Source organism: Oncorhynchus clarkii, chromosome 5 (assembly GCF_045791955.1).
Source record: "Oncorhynchus clarkii lewisi isolate Uvic-CL-2024 chromosome 5, UVic_Ocla_1.0, whole genome shotgun sequence".
Lineage (NCBI taxonomy): Eukaryota > Metazoa > Chordata > Actinopteri > Salmoniformes > Salmonidae > Oncorhynchus > Oncorhynchus clarkii.
In genome coordinates, this window is record NC_092151.1 from 52,841,733 (window position 1) to 52,856,525 (window position 14,793).

Below are 14,793 nucleotides of genomic sequence, written 5' to 3' on the forward strand. Positions count from 1 at the left end.
TGTGTGTGTGTGTGAGAGAAACTGAACATGGTGCTGTTACACACTCGTCATCTGAAGGCTGGAGAGGATGTCCCCTCATAAAGATATTAGGCCAGGCCAGGGGTTATCTAAGGGAGGGCAGGGAAACTTTATTTCAATGCTCTTGCTCAAAGCGACCTGAGCCTCACCTGGCAGCATGCTTTGAGGGGGGGTGGGGGGGGGCGCACTTCTCTTAACAAAGGCAGAAATGTGCTCCCTGGGGCAGTCTGGTGTTAAGAGCGATTTGCCCCTACTCGCAGCAGACAGGTAGAGCCCAGTGCCACTCAGGTTTCACACGGGGGAGGTGTGTGTGTAGGAGGCGGATCGTAGGAGTACTAACAGTGGTGCAGGGTGTGTGGAGGTGAAGCGACGTGTGTGTGTATATGTACGGGGGGGGGGGGTGCGTTTGTGTGGGTGAGGGGGAGAGAAGAGGAGCGCACCACAGGCCAGAGCAGCTGCATGGCATGATGCCGCCTCTTCTTCTCCCTCCCTGGAAAGGAGCCCAGTGCTAATATGGAACTGCAGGCCCGTCAGGAGACGACTGACTGGATGTGGGCTGCTGCCTTAATTCCAGTAATACACAACTCAATTACAACAACCCAAGAATACACACTCTCCCTCTGTCTACGTGCCTCTCTTTAACCCTTGCTCTGTTTTCCATCTCTCTTTTTTTTTCTTCTCCTTCTCGCTATCTCTTTCCCTCTTCCCCATCTCTCTCTCTCTCGCCTTTATCGTTTTTGCCTTGTGACAGACTGACACCCCTTTGACTCCTCATGATGGGAGAACATGTGCTGTGTGAACGCCGCCCGCTCTGGTCTCCCTCCTCTCTGAAAGCATAAGCCTTTGCTTTTCAGATGCCATGAAGTTGTGGCCCTGAAAGGGGAGTTGCGGGTGTTTATGCAGCTTGTCACATTGATGGAGAGCGCGTGTCTCACAGCACACAGGCAGGCGGAGTGCTCCTGTACACAGACACATGCCAGCGTGCGTGCACACACCACACACACCCACACACACACCATACGCACTTCTCTTCACCTTCATCCCTTGGTCTTTTCTAGCTCTCCCGCGAGCTTAGTACTGGTATTGTGTGTGTGTGTGTGTGTGTGTACAATAGCACTCTAGGTTGTCTGGACCTGCTCCGTGGAATGCCCTCACACACTCCTCCATCTCACATCTTCTCCCTCTATCCCTTTTATCCCCCCCCCCTTCCCTCCTCTCCTTTGAGCTGATCTTCCTCTGGAGTGATTAGCGAGGCTCAGTGAGAAGTGCTCCTCTGTTTCCTCCTGCGGTAGTGGAAGACCTATAGGAGTATTAGTGTGTGTGTGTGTGTGTGTGTGTGTGTGTGTGTGTGTGTGTGTGCGCGCAAGGTTTTACTGTGTTTGCTCTGGGCGGCAGGTCACAGCAGAAATGCCCCGCCCCTGACCCACACATACACACACACACACACTATCTGTTTGCTCTCTCCTCTTAGAGGAAGCCTAAGCATCTGCCGTAGGACAAGATGGCACTTGTCTGTTGCGTGTGTATGGAGCGACGTAGCATGTCCATGAGTTTTATGTACTGTTGCCTGTACTGGGGTTCTGGATTCCTGAGGAGCAACATTTCATCACACTGTTGTGCTTTACATGGGAGGATGCTTGGGGCTATACGTTTGATTTGGAGCTCTTTTTTTTTTTTTTTTTTTTTTTGTCCTTTGCGGATTTGCCAATCCTCAGTCCCTCAGCCATTTTACCAGAACAAGTGGCGGGATGACCACTGTCTTATTTTTCGGATCTCGAATTGTCCCTTTAATCACTTAGGGGCCATTTGATGCTGCTCTTGCTCTCTCAAGGGCCCCGTTGTGTTTGAATGCATTGGCAAATGAATTGGCTGCCCCTTTAGGTTAAGCTTTTACTCTCCTCTAGATCTGTACATCAATTTGGTGGTTTGAAAAAAGCATTTTGTCGGCTTTCCCCTCATGTCCTCACATAGACAAATAGATGGTGAAAGAAGTGCTTTTATCATAAATGGACGTTAGAGGCTGTATTTTCAAAGCTGAGTATTTTTTTATTTTTTCCTATATCCTCTGACTGTGCCCCAAATGGGAAGGCCTATGGGCCCTGGTCGAAGGTAGTGTACTACATAGGGAATAGGGTGCCGTCTGGGATTCAGACTCTGGCATTAATTGTAGTGCTAGTTTAGAAGTTTTCTCGTAAAGAGGAAACATCAAAGATTGACTCTGGGCCAACTTGTCCATTTTCTCCGGGGCTGGGAGTAGACAAACACTACATTTAGAGTTGTCATAACGCCGCTTTAAAACATACTGCTCTGTCTATCCTTTCATCTGCAGCCAGCTCTCTTCCTGTCTTAGCTCTCTCACACACACCAAACTCCCGACCATGGATGGGCTCTTGCACGCACATGGCACGCACGAGCTCACACGCAACGCATGTGTACACATATTTGTGTTGTGTTTTTTTTATTTTTTTATTTTATTTTACATAGAAGGAACAGGGAGCATGTCTGATGTTAAAAGCACATGTGGGTCTGCCCCCCCATCCCCTCCTCTCTGACAGAGGACTGTTTATACCCCTCCCTGACAGCCAGTGGAGGAAACAACTTCCGTCTTCCCAACAGCTGGATCAGAGGCCCTCCCTACACCCGGCCAGCCAGCCGCTCCCAGTCCCAATCACGACCTCCTAACCTCCTCCCTCATCCTTCTCTCCTTTTCCTCCCCCTGTCCCCTTCTTCCTCGCTGAGGCTGGGAGCCAGGGCGGGCTGTCCACGCTCCCTCCGACACATCCCTGGTGTTTTGGTGACCCCGCGCCCTTACCCCATCCCCCTATTCCCCTGCATCTGTTTCACAGGCCCCGCAGCAGCAGTCCCCGGATGGTTGTAAATCTCTCCTTGCTCTGCCTGAGTGTGGAGGATAAAGGGGCAGGGGACATTTTTGGAGACTGTCCACCCTGTCAGAGACTCAGCCAGAAAGAGACGGGGTAGGCTGTTGGACCTGCCTTTCCCAGGCCTTGTCTCAATACTCATCTACCCTCCTCTCCTTGCCTCCTCCAAGACCACTAAAAGCAACAAATGAAAGCACTAATGTGTGTGAAAGAAGTACAAGGCAATGGAAGCTGTTTCAGGCCATTGGGGGACACGTTTACACAACCTTACCTGTCACCTATCAGTGATCATCAAGAAAAGGTTACAAGGAACGGAAGCCTCTGAGGAGTGTAGAGACACGTCCCTGGTGCTCCTGACAGAGTGATCGGTGGGAAAAGAGGAAGTGGAGGAAGTCGTGATGTGGGACAGATGAGCGCCCAGTGAGGATTCCGACCGTCTGTTTCCCTCCCAGCAGGGCCCCAAGGGCCCCATTCCTGCAGATCCTCCTGTCACTCAAGACACAGTCTGTCTCCCAAATTTCCTATGTAGCGCACCACTTTTGACCATGGACCCATAGAGCTCCGGTCAAAAGTTGTGCTCTATATGGAGAATTAGAATGCCATTTGGGACGCATTGTCTGACAGCACCGTTACTGTTCACACACTTAGGCCCCTGTTAGCTGTCCACGGCTCGAATAAGAGGATGCGGTAATAGGAAAACCACACACTTCCTCCCTCGCATGGTGAAAATAGAGCAGTCTGTTTTAAGTCTTCTCTTTTCTTTTAGTTTTTTAGTTTTTAGTTTTTTTGAACAGATGAAATGGGGGATTTTCTCAATGTCTTCCCTGCACATGGGCTACCAGGGGTTAGATTTGGATTACGTTTACTGCTGAATGCTTTAAGTTGCCAGGTCTTCTCGTTTTTGTGTATTATATTATTTTATCAGACTTCTTCCCATCGCCCACTGACAATAGCTAGATTTCCATCCTATTGGCGACAGATTTTCAATACGAGTTCTAAAACCCGCATCAAAACAATATGCCCGTTTTCCCGCCAGGGATGTTCCCATCAAACGGGCTTTTTGCACATCAAAGGCTTTGCGTAATGACACAGTGCACATAAAAAACACTTTTGCCATTTAAATGTACCACATAAAAAAATACAGGTGAAATTTCCAGATGTATTTTCAACTCACACAAACTGTTGCTTTATATGGACAATGTGCCCATTTTGGTCTTGGTACATGTGCTTTAGCCAACAGCTCGCAGATACGGTGCAGTTCGGCTAGCCAACATGATGAGATTATTATGGGTTAGAGTGAGATTTTTTTTTATTTGTCAAATGGCAGCCAAGCATTGCACATCATGTCACCAGAATAAGACCCTCAATGTTTATTGGAAAGGAGCTGCAAGCTCGTCACCATGTCTTCTGTAGCCTAATAAATTGCAAGCTTTCCCGAGTCGTAATGGGAGTTCCAAGTTTACTTCAAATTTATGGTTTCCTCCGCCATTTCTTGCTTAATTCATTTTACAAACAAAAAGATCCCACCATGCCCGAAGGAACAAACTGTCTGTCGACTTTTGTGAATACTTCCTGTTTCTATCAGGCCGGTTCTGACTCCCCCCCCCCCCCCCCCCCCCACGCGTCAGGTAATTCCTGTGCGTGAAATGGTTGGATGAAATCTTGGTTATAGATAAAATAAACTTGATGTAGGTTTTCAGAGAGGGTGTTTTGATTGTGCTTGCAATGACACATTTCACTCTTGTGGTGGCGTTAAGGAATTCAATGTTTGTTTGCAGTTCCTGCTGTACTACGTGTCACTGGGACAGGTGTGTGCTCTCAGGACCAGCTGGAAAGCCGTATTTAGCGAAGGGAGTTGGAGTGGTGTGTGTGTTCTGATGGGTGTCGTCGGCCGTCTCTGTGGTTCGTTTGGGATCAGCGCTGTTCCTTCATGGTACTTACCTTCGCGGGACTGACTGACATGAGTCGGACCTCCCAGATTCGTCTGCGTGTGATAGAAGTCGTGGAGACGGAGAGACAGATGGGGGGGGGGGGGGCTCTTTCCAAGGTGTCGACCCTGATTATGGATGTGCTGTGTGCCACAGTCAGACTATGCCTTGGTATTGAACACATTACAGTTGATTCTGTTCAATGTGTCTGTCTGCCTGCTTATGTGCGCGTTCACACACGCCCGGGCGCTCGGCGGCGGGCAGTCCACACCTGTGGCTCTGAGGGATTATGGCAGTGATTTAACATAAACACTCTGTCACCCCGAGATTATCAGGCCGACATTACCCAGTAAGATTGATTGTCCAGGCTACTTAGCTGCAGTACAGACCATCTGAGTGCAAAAGGTTGGCTTTAGAAGCCTGGGAACTCTGGCTCTCTGTGATTTTTACCATGATTTACAACCCTCCCAAAACAACTCACAAATTACATAGATATTTTCTGAATTTCCAGCTTGAGTGTCTTGCACAGTTTTTACAGTATAAAAGACTTGTCATTACTCTGCGCTGGTATGTGAAATACAGTCTCAATCGTGTCCAGGTAAAGTAAGATCAGTGATGTTATGATTTTGTTGGAAGAATTAAGAAATATGGGACGTGTATGGATTCCTTTTTCTCAAAACCCTCTCAAATTCATCGTCCTCTGTGTTTGATCACACTGCTGTTTTCCAACATTAAACCTGTTGAATCCAGTAGTGTGCCGCGAAATGAAATCTCCAGATTTTGCTTGTTAACCAATTTTACAGTTTAGTTGTTGACATCTCGCCCTTTTATAAAAGCTGTGTCGATGTCTGTCAATAAAAACTGTACAAGAAACTACACAGCTCGTCTTCACCTGGCGTTTGTTTTCCCCACTCTGCTACTTTGTTTAGTCTGGCCCCTCTGGTGACCCCGGGTTGAACCTGTTCAGGCTCCGGGCTCGACTCCTTGGTTCTGCTCTATTCAAACATCTGGTTCCTAGATGAGCCCTCCAGAGCCAGCCCTGATTCATGGCTTTGCCACTGACGGGGCGCGTTTTGCCCGACGACATTCCACTTTCTGCGTCCGCCTCCTGCAGCCCTTACGTTTTTATAGCGTGTTACAATACAGATTTAGAGACGAGTCAAGTGACATGGCGACGGCCCGCTCTTCTGCTTGTTGCATTAAGAGATCGGCTTTCAGTCAAGACAGGATTGCGCATGCAGACGTTCAAAGAGTCGGATCACCCCCCCCCCCCCCCCGACTGTAACCTTGCTTGTGACAAGAGAAGTTAACTCATTTCATTTTTGGGGGGGGACGGGAGCCTCCTGACCAGGCAGTGAACTCGGCCCTGTCTTGAGTTGGCTGATGCTGGACTGGAGCACCATGCAAAAACAACAGGGGCTGGTCTTGGCACCAAACGTTACCCACAGAAAGCCTTGCGTTGACACTTTCTCTAATACAGTCTCCCTTCTCTAACGTCTGCCTTTCTCCTTTCACGTCAAACTCTAGAGAGGGGCATCCCCCATATTAAAGAGATTACGGTCTCTCTTCTCTCCATCTGTATGGAGCAGTTGTTCAGCCCGGACCACACTGTTTCACAGTCTAATTACAGGTCAATTAAAGGATTTTCCCTCAGTCCCTTCTCCTGCTCCGGCCACCGAAGGCTTACAGCCTTTACAGCTCAGCAGAGTGGGAGTGAAAGAGAGATAATTTCATGTGGAGATCAGCCGAGAGAGGGACCTGAAAGAGGGGATTGGGAAAGGCCCGGAGTCCCCTGAAAAGGGGCCTCTGGGATAGAGGCCAAAGGATTATTGGAATATTCATGACGAGATAAAGGGGAGGGCGGCTGAATAGCAGTGTCTCAGGGCTCATCTCTTAGGTAAACATGCGCCTATATAGATTATATTTTTTTATTCCTCTGAGGCAACAGGCAAGGAACGGCGACTCTGTCCACTTCGTGTGTTGCATTTTCGTACGCCTCAAAAGGAAAGCCGCCTTGTTGTGGCCTTTTTCTTTCCCTTGTCGTCTTGTTGGACAAACAGATGGGGAAGAGAAATAAATATCTGTTTCTCACTGTTGCTGCCCAAAATATTGGCTTTTTCTGAAAGCTGCCATTCAGAGCCGTGCGTGCCCTCGCTTTTCTCCCGCAAGATGGCAGGGCCTTCATTATAACACCATTATAAATTAAAGTGAATTGCGGACCGTTTTACCTATCAAATTCTGGTAAAAAAATATATATATTGAGACCTCCTACAGCTATAAGGTAAGAGAACTGCTATAACACTGTAAAATGGACTTCAGGTCTGTGGGTTGACCTGTTGCAGTAAGTGGTCCACATCGAGCAATTAACTCGACACAATAGCTCCCGTGTCACCGTCACATCTAGACTCCGCTCAGCAGTGACGCTCTGAAGGTGAGCCAGGGGTTTTCCCCTCTTGTTTTGATGTAACCTCTCCTCCTCCCTTTTTTTCCCCCTCTTCTCCCGCGGGTCTGGGTCAGACAGATGTTGCTAGTACTCCTCATCCGATTGAAATGATGTTTAGCGGCAGGATCCTGGCCCACACTCCTCCTCCTGGTATGTGTGCTCCATAACTTTCTTTTTGAGCGGTATGGTTCGAGAGTGGGGCTCCAGCCGGGTAAGGTTTCAGCCTCGCCACACCTGCCGTGGTAGTGGAGCTGTGGGAGCCGTGTCAGCGTGCCCTCTCTCCCAGCCCTAATGCCTCCATTAGGTGTTGTAATCTCCCCTTACCGCCTCCCTATTGTGCCCTGACGTGTTTACTGAGTATCAAAGGCTGGGGAATTTCTTTTTGCCACCTGCCAGGAGAGAGTGTGTGTGTGTGTGTGTGTGTGTAGAGAGAGAGAGAGAGAGAGAGGAGGGGGATAGGTGCTTTTCTGACACTGCTTGTGCTGTTTTTCCACTGTGTTTGTGTGAGGTCAGTGTTTTCTCAGCACTTTCAGTGTTATATTTCAGGGCTCTGAGGTGTGCGCGCGCGCGTGTCCTCAAAGGCTGCCGTGTGCCTTTCATCCGTCAGAAAGGGATACCTCTGCACCCGTTCCCCTTCAAAGGGTCTCGCACGAGCCCCTCGCTCTAGGATGAGGTTACCCTCTAAAGCACGCATGCAGCTCCCACCTTTTGTGTTGACCTGAAATGGACACTTAAGACATCGTTGTTCCCATGTCTAAACCGCTATGATTTATTGTCCCCGTGGAAATCAAGGCGACTTATGGTTTTGAAGCTTTCCAACCTTTTTGAGTCAAAAGTATTTGAAGATACTCTTCTGATTTGCATCTCGTGAGGCTGATTGGAAGTAGCTGAGTTGCAGTTTGTGCCTCAGAGTTTTGTTTGAGTTTGTGCTTGGGGCAGCTCCAGTCGGATTAGTCTACTGGAATAGAGCGCGAAGGAGAGACGGGGCCAAGGATGGGTGCAGCTGGCACTGCTACTCCCCTATAGGCCTCTTTTTCTCTCTCTCTGGCCCATAGACTTTACTCTTGCCATTGTTAAATCAGTGATTTAAAGAGTCTCTGTTACTGCAGTCCCTCGTGTGACAGTACATGTTGTCATATGGACAGATTTCTCCTCGAAACGACCCCAACGGCGGGAGGTGGTGACTCAACGTTTCTCCAGTATATTTTCCCTTTCATGTGGAATGTTGTCATGGTATCTCCCGTCCATTAGCTAGACGTGTGCCTGGGGGGACATAACATGTCATCGGTTCGGAGGGGAGGGGGGGGTCTTTGATGTGGTGGTGGCGGTGAGCTTACTTGAAATGGCCCACAACTCTCCTCTTCATCAGAATATTTCACTGAAGTGGTCAGGTTTTTTTTTAGGTTTGAGGGCTGTCAGTGGGGAACCATCTGCTGTTGGGCTGAAATAAGAGGTGACAGTGGAGGCACAATGGCCTGTGACAAGTCTGTTATTCTGCAACATTTCAGGGCGTTGGTTTCACAATTCACACACTGTGAAGGTATGCCATGGGCTATTATGAACACTCAACAAAAATATAAACACAACATGTAAGGTGTTGGTCCCATGTTTCATGAGCTAAATTAAAAAATCTGAGAAATTTTTCATATGCATAAAAAGCTTATTTCTCTCCAATTTGTTTACATTCCTGTTGGTGAGCTTTTCTCCTTTGCAAAGATAATCCATCCACCTGACAGGTGTGGTATACCAAGAAGCTGATTAAACCGTATGATCATTACACAGGTGCACCTTGTGCTGGGAACAATAGAAGGCCTCCCTAAAATGTGCAGTTTTGTGGACTCAGAGTGTGCTCTTCACAGATTAATCCCGGTTTCAAGCATACCGGGCAGATGGAGTGTATGGCGTCATGTGGGTGTGCAGTTTGTTCACAGCGCTGACATCAGCAGAGTGCCCCGTGGTGAGGTTAATGTATGGGCAGGCATAAGCTACGGGCAATGAACGCAATTGCATTTTAACAATGTCAATTTGAATGCACAGAGATATCGTTACGATATCCTGAGGCCCATTGTCATGCTGTTCATCTACCGCCCTCACCTCATGTTTCAGCATGATAATGCATGGCCCAATGTCGCAAGGATCTGTGACCAACAGATTCATACCTGTATTCCCAGTTGTAAAATCCAGAGATTAGGGCCAAATGAATGGATTTCAATTGACTGGTTTCCTTATGCGAACTGTAACTCAGTAAAATTTGAAATGGTTGCATGTTGCGTTTTTATATTTGAGCTGTAACTTGTGTCACTGGTAGTTGGACGCCACGGTTCTGAGAAACATCTCAAACTCCTTGGGTCGTCTCGCAAATACTAACACAATAGAATAGAATAAGCCTCTTTTAGCAGAATCAACCACTCACAAGTGGTTTTCTGTGACGTACTGTATGAACTGAGGCATCTTGGACGCTCCATATCAGGGTTGGGGTCACTTCGAAGTCCGTCAATTCAGGAAGTTATTTAAATTGAAAAATTCTAAAATATGTACTTTTTAAACATAGGTTCTCCTTGTCAATTTGTTGAGAATTCATTGAAAATAAAAAAAAATCCACAAAGTCAGATTTTTTTTGTTTCCTTCTTGAATTGACTGTCTTCAATTTGGAATTGACCCAACCCTGCTCCATATCCGCTGTTTGTTTTAAATTCTCAACTAACCCACTCCCTTTGGTCTTTCCTCCTCTGCAGAGAAAGTCCGTGAGATTCAGGAGAAACTTGAAGCCTTCATAGAAGCTCTTCACAAGGAGAAGTAGAGCATCAGGTATCTGACTCTCAGTGATCTCATTGTAGATATCTCACATGTGCTACAGTACATTGACTATTAGTGGCCAGCATTGTACAGAAATGTCTCCAACATACCTCAAATCATGTGAATACATACAGTACCAGTCAAAAGTTTGGACACACCTACTCATTCCAGAGTTTTGCCAGCGGTTAAGAGTGTTGGGCCGTTAACTGACAAGTTAATCAGTGGGTAATGAAAGTTTTTATTAAATAAAAAGTTGGGGGACAAAAACAAAGTGCCCCCCCCCTCCCTAATCTTACATGCTCAGTCTGCCCTATGGCTCAGCCCAAACACTACATCATTCACGCACCTCTCTCTCTCTCTGACCCCCGGATCTCCAGCACTATCAGATATACATTTTAAAATAGAAAACAATTGTTACTGTATTGAATTGAAATGAATCAAACCGCACCGAGTCGTTCCAATGATCAAATTGCACCAAATGGTTTCCAGTTAAAAGTATCGTTCCTGTACCGGAGCCCATGTATCTAGATGCACATCCCTTAGCTTCTACTCAAATGATGCAGCTCATTGCTGGTTGATAGTGTCACTGTCCCACCAGTAACGAGTGTTCTGTGGAATCATTTGAACTATCTCACCCTTTGTCTTTGCAGAAACCATTGGAAGAAAACCTGCGGATCCCAGAAGCAATGCACTGATCAAAGAAAACAACCCCCTCCACCTCTGTAAATGACTACTCCCCCACCCCCAAATCTGATTTTAATGTCTATGGCTTAGCTTACCGCTCCCCTTTACACACCTCACGGACAAGAAAGGAGGGGAATGAAAGAAGGAGCCGCAGCACAGGGAAGAGAAGTGGAGTGTGTCGGACAGAGCCCTTTTAAACTGAGCTGGGTACGTTTACCAGCGTGGCAGAGCATCGAGCACTTTCTCAGATCTGGGTGGGCTCCCTATCACAGCCTCATGCCTTCTCCACAGGGCTTTAAAGGCCCTGGATGTGTTCACCAGACGTGTCCTCTTCACACATCAATCCAACAACTGTCTCCTGCCTCTTCTTTTTTTTTTTTTGCTCGTCTTTTCACTCTTTCGACACGGAAGACTAAGAGACGGGGAGGAAAAAGACGAGCTTGAAGTTACACACCACCTGACTGACCGAGCGACATCTCTCTTGCTCTCGACGATGTTGTACAGGTTCTCTCTCTTCACACTTCCTTTCCTTTGGTTGGGAATGTGTTTAATTGGCTTCAGAACCGGTCAGAGGGTTGCTTCCAAAATAGCACCCTTTTCCCTATGTAGTACATGATTTTTGAGGACTTCTTATTGCTAATGCACTTTAGTTAGCCCAGTGGCTAGCTCTAGTCCAACTCTTACAACTTATCGACGTCACTGAACCCCATAGTTCACACTGGTACAACAGTCAACCGCCATCCTCCCAAAACTCACATATATTAACAGTGGTTCATCTATTCCACACAATGTAATGTAGATTTTTATTTCGTCGAAGCAGACCTGATTTGAGAGTTGTGCCTGCTATTTGATAGGAAGTGTGCACGAGCCCACTAAGTACCTCTCTCTGGGACCTTCTGTGTGTGTGTGCACCTCATCATCATCACAAGTTTATGTGATAGCAGTTCATTTCACAACGGGACTAAGCAACCTCTGTACCATGTTCGTTCTGGAAAAGATCCCGCTTTGGTTTCTATTGGACTAGAATCCAGTTCAATCTGCAGTGGATGGAACCACATTGGTGGGGGAAGGACGCTAGGGACCTCGCTCGATTCAAACGTGGTGATAAAGCACGGATTGGGTTCCTGGTACTGGACTCAACCACACACCATCCTCCCCTCCTTTGACTCGTACTTTCACTGTTTCTGCCTCTGCTTTTCCATGATCTTCTGCCTCTCCATGATCTTCTGCCTCTTTTTTCTCGCTCTTCCCTCTTCCTCTCCTGTTGAGCCCTCTCGTCTCCTCTGTCCACCTCATCCTAATCTCTATGCCTCTCTTTTCTCTCTCTCTTTTCTCTCTCTCTTTTCTCTCTCTTTTCTCTCTCTCTTTTCTCTCGCTCTCTTTTCTCTCTCTCTCTTCTCTCTCTCTCTTTTCTCTCTCCCTCTCCTCTCTTTTCCCTCTCCCCTTCACTCTTTCCCCTCTCCCCTTCACTCTTTGCTCCCGGCTCTAAAGCCTATCTCATGATAAGATGCACTAAAGGAGTTAGTCGCATTCTTAACCCAGCTCATTCATATGTGTATGTGGGTATGTATACCGTACATTGTGTACATGTACATTTAATACCAATCATGCATCTGTTATTGCTTATGGGAGGAATATCAGAGTTCAATGTGCTTGTAACAGTATATCCATCGGTCGGTTCAACACGTACAGTTCTCTTTTATGTTGTAGAATGAGGTGTTTGCATGGTATAGCCCTTCAGATGTGCTTTATTTATTACAGATTTGATTGTGTTTAAGAAAATAAGTGAAAATCAAATTGACGTTAATAAAAAAAAAAGTAGCATTTTCCATGAAGTCATGTCCATGTTCTGTTGACTACATCCGTCTACCTTCTGCTGCCGCAGAGTGTTGTCGAAGTGTTGAGGACAAGACAAGCTAACACAAACCTCGGCCGAGCGCTGCGGGGTGGCCGTCTGATCGCCTCTGACCCCAGAACATCGGTGGTCGTTTTTTGGGGGGGGTTCGTTCCCCAGCGATTCTACATGTTGAACTGTTCATACCCAGCAGGCGATCTTCTGCCGCACGGACGACGGTCTTGTTGGTCTGACCTTTGACTGAAGACTTTTAGTTTTTCCCTCGCAGACATGGTATGCATCCTCCTGAGCTGCGGAAATCCCCCGTGCGCCCTCCTTCAGGTCTGTATCTCATTTGTCGACATTGAGTAATGTAGAACTTGAATGGTAAAGGAAAACAAAAAGTTGTCTTTGTGCTTGTTGGGAGAGTATATGAAATCACTTAAATGTCCACCCCGTTTGTATACAGCACGCTTCTTTAGACAGCTGTGTTTAGTGTGTCGTTGTTGCTCAAACCTACAGTGGAAGTCGGAAGTTTACGTACATTCAAACTCAGTTTTTCCACAATTCCTGACATTCAATCCTAGTAAAAAAAATCCCTGTCTTAGGTCAGGATCACCACTTTATTTCATTTCTTTCATCACATTCCCAGTGGGTCAGAAGTTTACATACACTCCATTAGTATTTGGTAGCATTGCCTTTAAATTGTTTAACTTGGGTCAAACGTTTCGGGTAGCATTCCACAAGCTTCCCACAATAAGTTGGGTGAATTTTGGCCCATTCCTCCTGACAGAGCTGGTGTAACTGAGTCAGGTTTGTAGGCCTCCTTGCTCGCACACGCTTTTTCAGTTTTGCCCACAAATTTCCTATAGGATTGAGGTCAGGGCTTTGCGATGGCCACTCCAATACCTTGACTTTGATGTCCTTAAGCCATTTTGCCACAACTTTGGAAGTATGCTTGGGGTCATTGTCAATTTGGAAGACCCATTTGCGACCAAGCTTTAACTTCTGGGATCTCCTCCCAGTCGGGCCCAACAGCCTGCGTGTCGAGGTCTCTCTCGACTCCTGGATGCGGCCCGCCCCGAGGTAGTATGGGGGAGGGAGCTGAGGTGTAAGGCTGATTAATCTCAAAAGGGCTCGAGGTCCTCCACTCCGCTCCTCTTTCACAAGGACCTGGTTGTTACTGCATTTCCACGTCGCCAGGGGGCAAAGGGGGGCGGTGGTAGTTGGGACGTTAGGGGTCTGCTCGCTGCCACCACCTGAGGGGGGCGTACACACATCCGCGTTAACTGGCTTTATTTTTGCATTCGTGGGTGGCTACATACCCTTTTTGTGAAGAAGAAGAAGAAGAAAAAAACTAACCTAATGACTCTGTACAGAGTCTCAGAAGAATGGGGGAAAAAGTCAACCTCCAGACGAAAATGCCTTTGTGCTATCAGATAACCATGTTCAGAGGAGGAAGGACACACTATACAACTATTAGCATCTCCAAAGGCTGTCACGTTGACTAATAGTCGGCCACACAACGGCACAGTGGCTCAGTTTGTCCCCCCCCCCCCCCCCCCACCATTATGCGCCTGACACAAAGGGGATGGAAGACTGGTAAAGACCTGTCAAATGTGCCACTGCAGCAGACGCTTACAAAGCTTCATTTCTACTCTTCTCAAAAGAGTAGTCTTGTTCTTTTTTTTCTTTTTTTTTTTTTAATCCTCCCCTCACTCGCACCCCTCCCTCTCCTGCATTTTGGTGGGATAGGGAGGTCAGGGTGAGGGGTGGGTGTGGACCGCACTACTGTGAATGAGTCTTGGGGAGAAAGAGAGAAATTCAGAGGTTGTGGTTCCTGGCAGTTTGGGTCATGTTAGCATTTGTTTGCCGGCTTGTTGGAGAGTATTGCTTTGTTCCTCTTCTCTCTGTGTCCTAGGCTAGAGAGCGAAGGAGGGAGAGGCTGAGGGACAGGGTGGGAGAGAGCTTGTACTGAGAACCCCAGAACCCCACTCACAGTGGGCCACCAATGGAAGGGAGATCAGGGAAGAGGTGTTGAGAGAACTACCATCTGCTTTTAAGGGGTCCATTCAAGACTTCAAATCCCCAAAACTATGTTTGAAAAGTTTTAGTGTTTGACCTCCATACACATTTTTCAATTCTATTTGCTATTAGAGTTTTTTTTAAATGTATTTCAATTAATAAGTAAATAATAATACAACACTTTAG

The 14,793-nt window shown here is 47.1% G+C and overlaps 1 protein-coding gene across 11 annotated transcripts in view; it reads left to right on the plus strand.

Annotated features, from left to right (window-relative positions):
- LOC139408984 (dynamin-like GTPase OPA1, mitochondrial) overlaps positions 1 to 12,577 on the plus strand; it is a 58,152-nt gene extending 45,575 nt beyond the window's left edge. For all 11 annotated transcript variants that reach the window (XM_071153560.1, XM_071153550.1, XM_071153549.1 and 8 more), the window contains 2 exons: positions 10,004 to 10,076; positions 10,715 to 12,577. In XM_071153560.1, coding sequence (XP_071009661.1) covers positions 10,004 to 10,068 — 65 coding nt within the window. In that variant the 3' untranslated portion in view covers positions 10,069 to 10,076; positions 10,715 to 12,577. The remainder of the gene's footprint in view (positions 1 to 10,003; positions 10,077 to 10,714) is intronic.
- The last annotated feature ends 2,216 nt before the right edge of the window (positions 12,578 to 14,793 follow it).